General features: G+C 38.4%; 1 protein-coding gene across 1 annotated transcript; it reads left to right on the top strand.

The window, feature by feature from the left end:
- The first annotated feature begins 762 nt into the window (after positions 1 to 762).
- On the top strand, positions 763 to 8228 carry LOC137739990 (histidine kinase 2-like). Its single transcript, XM_068479766.1, has 14 exons — positions 763 to 1490; positions 2216 to 2476; positions 3024 to 3491; positions 3699 to 3974; positions 4329 to 4498; positions 4621 to 4833; positions 4965 to 5151; positions 5327 to 5378; positions 5467 to 5696; positions 5794 to 5892; positions 6137 to 6801; positions 7230 to 7733; positions 7806 to 8081; positions 8114 to 8228. Exons 1-13 carry the CDS (start codon positions 1179 to 1181, stop codon positions 8053 to 8055), a joined length of 3687 nt encoding a protein of 1228 aa, XP_068335867.1. The 5' UTR covers positions 763 to 1178; the 3' UTR covers positions 8056 to 8081; positions 8114 to 8228.
- Positions 8229 to 9050: the final 822 nt, after the last annotated feature.

Below are 9050 nucleotides of genomic sequence, written 5' to 3'. Positions count from 1 at the left end.
TGGTTCCAGTTGGAATTCTAGAGAAACCAACACCGGTCCAATCAAATTTTCCTTTATTTTGGGTGCAGGGTTTTTTTAGTCTGTGAGAAAAATTGCCAATAGCACTAACGGTGCTTTCTCAAATGAAAAACACTCACATTCTGAATGCTTATTTTAGCATGTGGTGTTACGAATTTGATCTTCTAGAGAGACATCTAAGTCAATTTAATGACGTTATAACGACACTGCAACAACAACAATCTGATATCATAACGACAATAATTTAACGCTATAATGACACGGTAATAACATCAACAAAATCGAGTAACATGCAACCCAGGGCGGTCTCTATGGACTGTTAGAGTGTTGTTATAGTGTCGTTATGGCCTAAAATATAATTGCTGAATGATCGTTACGACGTCATTAAATTAAAAAGGAAAACTAATGAAAAAATGTTTGAAAACTTTGAGTTTTAACGATAAGAACAAAATAAAAGGTAAAGTGAATAGTACCAGGATTGACTTTTTAGTGTAAAAATGTGATTTTTCTTTAAAGTAAACAGTATCAAAAGTATTTCGTTAAAGTTCTCTAAATTAAATCGGATGTCTCTAGACTTGATATTCAAAGGGTAATATAGTAAAATTAAAAAAAATAGTATGTTTGATTGAATTTAAAAAAGTGAGTGCTTTTACCAATTTTTGCAAATAGAAAATGCATCACTCTTGATGCTCCTTTTTGGGTTCACAGAATTGTGGGTGGTAGAAACTAGAAAGAGCAAGAAAGGCTATTTGTTTCCTCTTATCTCCTTAATGATATCTTCACAGGTTGCCCAAATAATAACAGTGCTTTGGCTCATCAACTTGTTGGTTTGCATGATTGGTAGCCCCCCTTTTAGAGAAAAAAAGTAGTAAATTTGATGGGTTTTTCATGCTTCCCAGATGTAAAGATTTGAACTTGAAAGTGAAAAGGCAGTGGAATTTGGAGCTCGGTTCCTGAAGGTTGAAGTGGGTTCGATGAAATTTCACATCTTTTTTCAGATTTTTCAGTAAAGCATTGTTCTTGATGTGTTTCCTGAACTGGGTTTGCTGAAAGTTTGCTGGGTTTGCTGAAGATTTTACTGGGTTTTCAGCATTTGGTGGTCAGATTTTGATGACTAGTTGTGCTGAAGCTTTCAGAAATCTCCGTGGAGTTACATTAGCATGTATCTGAATTGTAGGGTATCCTCTGGTTTTAATGGCAGATTGCCCTTCAATCTTGACTTGAACAAGGCAATGGAGACTTTGCATGGGACTAGCTGTACCAGAAGATGGAGAGGAAAGGTCCTATTTCTGGGGCTTCTGGGTTTTGTAACAATCATTTGGGGTTTCTTGAGTTTCAATGATGGAAGTTTGGGGATGAGAGAGAAAGCTCCAGATATGGGTGGAGAGAAAGCTTGCATCCTGCAGCAGCATTTCAATGTCAGCAAGTCCCAACTTCTCGCTTTCGCTTCGTTGTTCTCTGAATCAGATCAGGTGATGTGCTCATGGTTCTTCTTAAACTTGCATCTATAAGCACTTGCTTTTGCTTTTCTCCTTTAGTTTGTTTGGTTTTGCAGCTTCTAATGGTTGATAAAGTGCTTTTCTTTAGAAATTTCTTGTTTTGGTTATGAATTGGACTGGACAGACCGCTTTGAATTCGAGCGAAGCGAAAACATGTTAACTGAATTCAAGAAATTGTCTTCTCTTCTGGTTTTTGGATATCCAGAAGTTGGATTAAAATCAATTTTGTTATCTTTTGTGTATTTGTTCTAGCTTAATCGATTAATCCCTTTAATACAAGTAGTTTCGAGCCGTATCCATATACTTAGTATTCTTCCTGTTCCGAATTCAGATTTATGATGGATTACTGGTTTTTCGATAACTGTCAGCTGACATAATTTGATGAATCTATTGTAGTTCAATACTCCACATATGTAGGATATATAGTCCGCCCAAAAAGATTGTGTATCAACTATCCGTTATAGCGTTATTTTATGATGCTTTAGCTTTACTTTTCTAGTAAACCATAGTAATTGAATAGTGAACTTTTGATCGATTGATTTCACCACTTATTTTTCCGGTCAGATGATAAGTTATCATATGCAAGGTACTTGAGACCGTCTCTGTGTATTAAGAGGGGAAACCTGCATAGTTACGAGAAAAAGCTTTTATGTGCCCCCATTTTTCTACTTCTTCTCACTAGTCTCCATGTGTTACAGATAGCATCCCTTGAATGTACCAAAGAACCAGGACCGGGTATGATGTTTGGTAATGTCATTTCCTGTTATCTGAAGGTGCTATGTTCAGATGAGGAGTTTCAGAAGCGACATAAATGGGCAGCAGAAAATGAAGAAGCCAAGGACCAATGCCTGGTTCAAGATGAGAACATCCGCAGGAAGTGTGATGTATCATTGCTGGAGGACACATCCCCAACATGCACTGTGCAATCTACAGTTTCAGCTAATAGGATTTGTGAAAAGGTATAACTTTGATGCTTAGACTGAACTATGGATGTGTCAAATTGTCAATGTTACAATTTAGGTTCCATTATTAGCATAGATGTTATAGCTACTGAGTACTTTACGTGAGTCACGTCAACCCCTTTCCGTACACATTAAAGGGGGAAACAGAAAATGTTAGCAAGGTTCAACTCTGGAAAAGCTCAAAAACTGAATATGTATGAAGAGTCGAATGATCAAATGAAGAAATATTCTTTGACAGATTTCCTGTAGGATTCACAATTGGTTTTTTCTTTTCTTATTTGAGTTGGTGCTGTGATGCCATGCCAGGACCATATGTCTGATATGCACACTATAATCCTAATTTGTGTGTTTTGGTGTGTGAAGATGTAATTGGGATGGCTTTTCTGTGCAAAAACTCTACTATTTAATTTAAATAGTTTGTATCCATGTTATTAGTCTGGAAAAAACAAATGCAAACCAAAACTCATCAGAGATGGTTCAAAATAACTAAGTGTTTTGGTTGTGTTTTTTCTCTGATTATAACAATTTGGATTCGGTGGTGCAGGAGGAGTGTGCAAAAGAGAACTCTCAGATGCTTTGTACTCTGGTAATACAATGTTGGTGGGCGTTTGTTGGAATGATCATGTGTTACAAACTGTCTGGTTTTTCTATGAAATTGTGGAGGAATAAAAAACAGAAGTTGGTTCAAAAGGTTAAAGAGCAGCCATTGCCTCGGAGGAAGCAGCCAGAGAAACAGCAACAGCAAGACCCAAAGCCTCCTAAGGTTGCTGGCACTTGGAGGAAGAATCTACTTTTAGTATTTATCATATTTGGTTTCATTACATCATTGTGGTTATGGTGGCACTTGTGTGCAAGAGATCATTTGTGGAGGGAAGAAACACTTGCCAACATGTGCGATGAACGAGCCCGGATGTTGCAGGATCAGTTTAATGTGAGCCTGAATCATGTTCATGCTTTAGCTATTCTGGTCTCCACCTTTCACCATGGGAAACAACCTACGGCAATTGATCAGGTAATTTTCATATCTACCTTTAGGTAAGTCATTTGTCCCCCTAGATAAGCCAACTTAATAGGCGCTTGGAGCATGCAATTCAAGGATTTTATAATTTATATTATACTGAAAAGTAAGGAAAGGAAAAACTAATCAGTAACTTTACCCTTGTGCAACTCTATTGGGTTATGAAATGGTTTAACCTTGTACATTTCTTACTTTCCACAGAAAACATTTGGTGAATATACAGAGCGAACAGCTTTTGAGAGACCCCTTACGAGTGGTGTTGCTTATGCTTTGAAAGTTACTCATGCTGAGAGGGAACAATTTGAGAAGGAACATGGATGGATAATAAAAAAAATGGAAACTGAGGACCAGACTCTAGTCCAAGATTTTATTACAGAAAGCTTGGCCCCTGCGCCTGTTCAAGATGAATATGCACCCGTGATATTTTCTCAAGAAACTGTCTCCCACATTGTCTCTATTGACATGATGTCCGGAAAGGTTCGTCCTTATTTTAGCTTTGGCTTAGATATACGCTCTCCCTCTCTCCCTTCTCTTCTTGCTGCTTTTGTTAATTTTTTGTTTATGAGCCACTTTATCTGTGCCAATGCCTCAGACTAAACCATTACTACCTTCACCTCCCTTCTTGTTTTCGTGTCAAATTAAACCTGTACAAGAATGGAGAGATGGTACATTGATAATTTCAATGTCACTGGACCACACTTCTCCCCACACAATTCAAAACTTTATCAACCGCTTAAAAAGTTTACTTCTACAAGTCATACTTGCAAGGGCATATTCGATATCCAGTAACCATTCTCATAATGCTAATGTGAAATACTGCTAATTATATAGGAAGACCGTGAGAACATCTTGCGAGCAAGGGCAACTGGAAAGGGAGTATTGACCTCCCCGTTTAAGCTATTGAAATCCAATCACCTGGGAGTTGTACTCACATTCGCCGTCTATAATGCTGATTTGCCTCCAGATTCCACACCAGAGCAACGAATTCAAGCTACTGTGGGGTAATTTTGTAACCATGGAATTTTCTGGATTTCTAGTACATGGCCGTGACTTGTGCTTTCTGAATTATTTTGCATTTAATATCTACAGGCTGAAATTCTTGTACTGGTGCTTTCATAAATAGGTATCTAGGTGCATCATACGATGTACCGTCACTGGTGGAGAAGCTCTTGCACCAACTTGCCAGCAAGCAAACAATTGTTGTGAATGTTTATGATACAACTAATTCATCTGCTCCAATCAACATGTATGGTACTGATGTTATTGATACTGGCCTGTTGCACATTAGCAATCTGGATTTTGGGGATCCACAACGCAAACATGAAATGCACTGCAGGTTGGATTTCATACAACGTTAATTATATATATATATATATATATATATATATATATATATCAGCCCAAATATGTGGAATTACTCTTCTTTTTCTTTTCCTCCAATCCAATACAGTACTCTTTCGGTTGCAGGTTTAAGCACAAACCTCCGTTTCCTTTGACAGCAGCAAGTGCATCAATAGGAGTCCTAGTCATTACCTTCCTAGTTAGTCATATTTTTCATGCGGCCATAAGCCGAATAGCGAAAGTGGAGGCAGACTATCGTGAGATGATGGAACTCAAAGTTCGTGCAGAAGCTGCAGATGTGGCCAAATCACAGGTATATTTTGTTCATTAGCTATAAGAGTTTCCTATGACTGGAAGGTTCTCTCATGAAATTTAGTCTCGGACCCGTCTGAAATGAAAAAATAAACCTAATAGTTTACTTATTTGTCTATTACTGTATTACATGATGTTTCTTGATCTACCCGTGGCTGAACATCTCTCTTTTGCAGTTCCTTGCAACTGTTTCCCATGAGATCAGGACACCAATGAATGGTGTTTTAGGTAACTTAGATGTTCTTTAGTGCATCATTCGGTTTCGCACAAAACTTTCAAGGTTACGTAATCTGATGATATTTCAATCAAAATCCAGGCATGCTGCAAATGCTGATGGACACCGATCTAGGTCCAAACCAACAGGACTACGCGGAGACTGCTCATGCTAGCGGGAGAGAACTGATATCGCTGATAAATGAGGTTCTTGATCAGGCCAAAATTGAATCAGGCAGGCTGGAACTTGAAACTGTTCCTTTTGATCTGCGGTCAGTGCTTGATAATGTTCTATCACTTAACTCAGGAAAATCCAATGAGAAGGGGATCGAGGTAAAAACAAAATTTAACCATCGTATTTGATGTATTTTTCTGTAGTTGTTACTTATATCAGTTCTTGTGGTTTGGGTTTTGTTTTGCGTGATAAAAGTTGGCTGCTTATGTCTCCAATATGGTACCTGAAGTTGTCATCGGTGATTCTGGACGCTTTCGGCAGATAATCACAAATCTTGTTGGGAATTCAATTAAGGTTAGATACGTTTCTTAATACTGGTTTGTTGATAAAAGCTTCCCTATTTTCTGTCCCTATATTGAAATGAAAGGCTACCAGGTGCTAACTGAAATAAACTATATAGTTGGGACTTGTACACGGTTAGATGGTTATGCTTAGAACTATCTGTAATTTATAGTAATTGTTTCACTTTTAGAAACTGTTTACAGGTTTTATTACGTACTCGTTGTGCTAATTGTCTGTTAACTTGTTTAAACTGTAGTTCACCCATGACAAAGGACACATATTTGTCTCGGTGCATCTGGTGGATGAAGTGAGGGCCCCACCTGATCTTATGGATGAAGTTCTAAGACAAGGCTTGAACTTAGTTGGAGATGTCTCAAACAAAACTTACAATACATTGAGTGGCTTCCCTGTTGTCAATAGATGGAAAAGCTGGGAAGGTTTTAAATCATTACGCAGCACAATACTGGAGAAATCTGATATGATCAAATTACTTGTAACAGTTGAGGATACAGGTGTAGGAATTCCTCTAGATGCACAAAATCGCATCTTCACACCTTTTATGCAGGCTGATAGCTCCACTTCTAGAACTTATGGTGGTACTGGAATAGGATTGAGCATTAGCAAACGTCTGGTAGATCTCATGAGTGGGGAGATAGGGTTTGTAAGTGAACCTGGCACTGGAAGTACCTTTTCATTTGTGGGAACTTTTGGGAAGGGAGAATTAAGTTCCCTGGAGACAAAGCGGCACCAGTATGAACCAGCTGTCTCAGAGTATCAAGGACTGAGAGCATTGGTAATAGATAATAAAACCATCCGAACTGAGGTCACGAAATACCATATGCGGAGATTGGGAATATCTGTGGATACAGCGTCCTGTCTGGAATCAGCGTGCTCTTATTTATCTAGTGCTGGCAACACCAGGTGAATTTTATCTTTTCAAGTATAGTTTATGTTTGTAGTCGGTTTTATGTCCTGAAACAAATCATTGAAGACTCGAGGTCTTAATATACTTCTGTAGCATTTAATTACCGTGAACATGATAAAAGGATTCTCCTCGTATGATAAGAATTCATGGAATCAACCACTTCACAGCTTTACAATTTTTTTTTTCACTTTCCATAACTTCTCTAAGAAAGTGATTTGGTACGTGTACACCACCTTAAACAACTTTTCTTAAAAAGTGATTTGAGACAAGAAGAAACTAGATACTTATTCTTCATACTACTCTACGACTTTATTTAAATTATACAAGGAAAAGGTAATTGATACTAATAAGAGAATGTTTTGATTAATAACAGTAGAATTTGGGTTTGATGTTTCTAATGCATTGTTAACTGTTTTTCGTGCAGTCTTTCCACACCGTTGGCCATGGTTCTTATTGACAAAGATGTTTGGGATAAAGAAACTGGTATTATATTGCATCAGTCACTTAAAGGGCACAGGAAAAACAACAACGTGGAATCGCTCATAAACCTTCCGAAGATACTTCTCGTGGCTACTTCCATCACTCCTGTTGAACGCAATGTAGTAACATCTTTAGGTCTTGTAGATAAAGTATTGACGAAGCCACTTCGGTTAAGTGTCTTAATTGCTTGCTTTCAAGAAGCCCTTGGAAGTCGTAAGAAGAGGCTTCTAAATGCAAACAAGCCAACTCTTGGAAAGTTACTAAGAGAGAAGAGAATTTTGGTGGTGGATGACAATGTAGTGAACAGAAGAGTGGCAGAAGGTGCTTTAAAGAAGTATGGAGCAATTGTCACCTGTGTGGAGAGTGGAAAGGCTGCTTTGTTGAAGCTTAAGCCACCCCACAACTTTGATGCTTGCTTTATGGATCTCCAGATGCCAGAAATGGATGGGTAATGAATCTGCCGACTCCTCATTCTCTAATCAAAGGAATCTTTAGTTTTTAACTGTCTATAATCATGCAGGTTTGAAGCAACTCGGATCATCCGTGGTATTGAAAGTGAGGTAAATGAGAAAATTGCAGCTGGGGAAGCATCAGTTGAGATGTTTGGCAATGTCGTAAATTGGCACACGCCAATATTGGCTATGACGGCTGATGTGATTCAGGCTTCAAATGAAGAGTGCATAAAATGTGGGATGGATGGTTATGTGTCAAAGCCATTTGAAGAAGACCAGCTGTATTCAGCAGTGGCACGTTTCTTTGAGTCTGGTTAATCGAGAGGGATTCCTATTGATGTGGTGGTTAATCGAGAGGGATTCCTATTGATGTGGTTTTTTGTGGATTGATGTCCATAGTGTCATGGGCTCTCCAATTAACACTGAGCTGCCCGGGCCCTGCCTTGACCTGGTTGAGAGACTAGTTCTATCCATATTTTCCCAACTTCAAACCATGGTAATTTTATAGCATTTCTCTTCTGCACATGTCAAAATATGTCATAACGTCTGCACCACGCTGTTTTCAGCTGTTTCAGAAATGGTTTAACACAACCCATTTTGCTATTCTTTCAGGAATACTGCGTATTGGGCCACAGAGAACGTATTCATGTGTGTGTGTATACTGGGAGACTGGCTGCCATCACTTGTCGGATCAAATACTTTACGATCATCTGCCAAGCAAAACAAGAGAAATGATGGCCTTCGGTACATACCCTCTGCTTTTGTTTGTAGATAGTGTCTGCCTCCCGCTTCCACCTCAAAATTTTTTCCTCCATTGTTTGTAGTATGTAGGTCGGGATTAAGAACCATGTAGTGCCAAAATCATCCATTTTTTGAACTCTGCTGAGATGAATGAATCTTTCATCTCCTCGGTGTTGGTACAAGATTGCAAGCTAATAAACCCGATTCCTTGAAGGATGAAAGATTATTTGTTCATTTTATCAGAGTTGATGGCTGCTTTGACATTCTACGCACAGAGGGAGATCGAAGAAAATACGAAAGACTCTTGATAATCGGAGATAGAGAGCGTGTGCACTTACCAGTTAGTCTGAGAATGTCTTGAAATTTTTTGTAGAGGTGTATATAACTCTGTATAAATGTTATGTAATGAAGATCATGCTGTAGGTGTATCTTCAGAGTACCACTGAGTGTAAATTATATGCGTTTCCTATAAGCATAATTGGTTTCTCCATTGATGTTGCCAAAAACTGAGAGTACGGTTGGTTCGTTTGATAACCATATTTGTTTTTAGTTTTCACTTGTTTTGCTTGAGA

Source organism: Pyrus communis, chromosome 7, assembly GCF_963583255.1.
Source record: "Pyrus communis chromosome 7, drPyrComm1.1, whole genome shotgun sequence".
Lineage (NCBI taxonomy): Eukaryota > Viridiplantae > Streptophyta > Magnoliopsida > Rosales > Rosaceae > Pyrus > Pyrus communis.
This window is presented reverse-complemented; position numbering and strand designations above follow the sequence as displayed.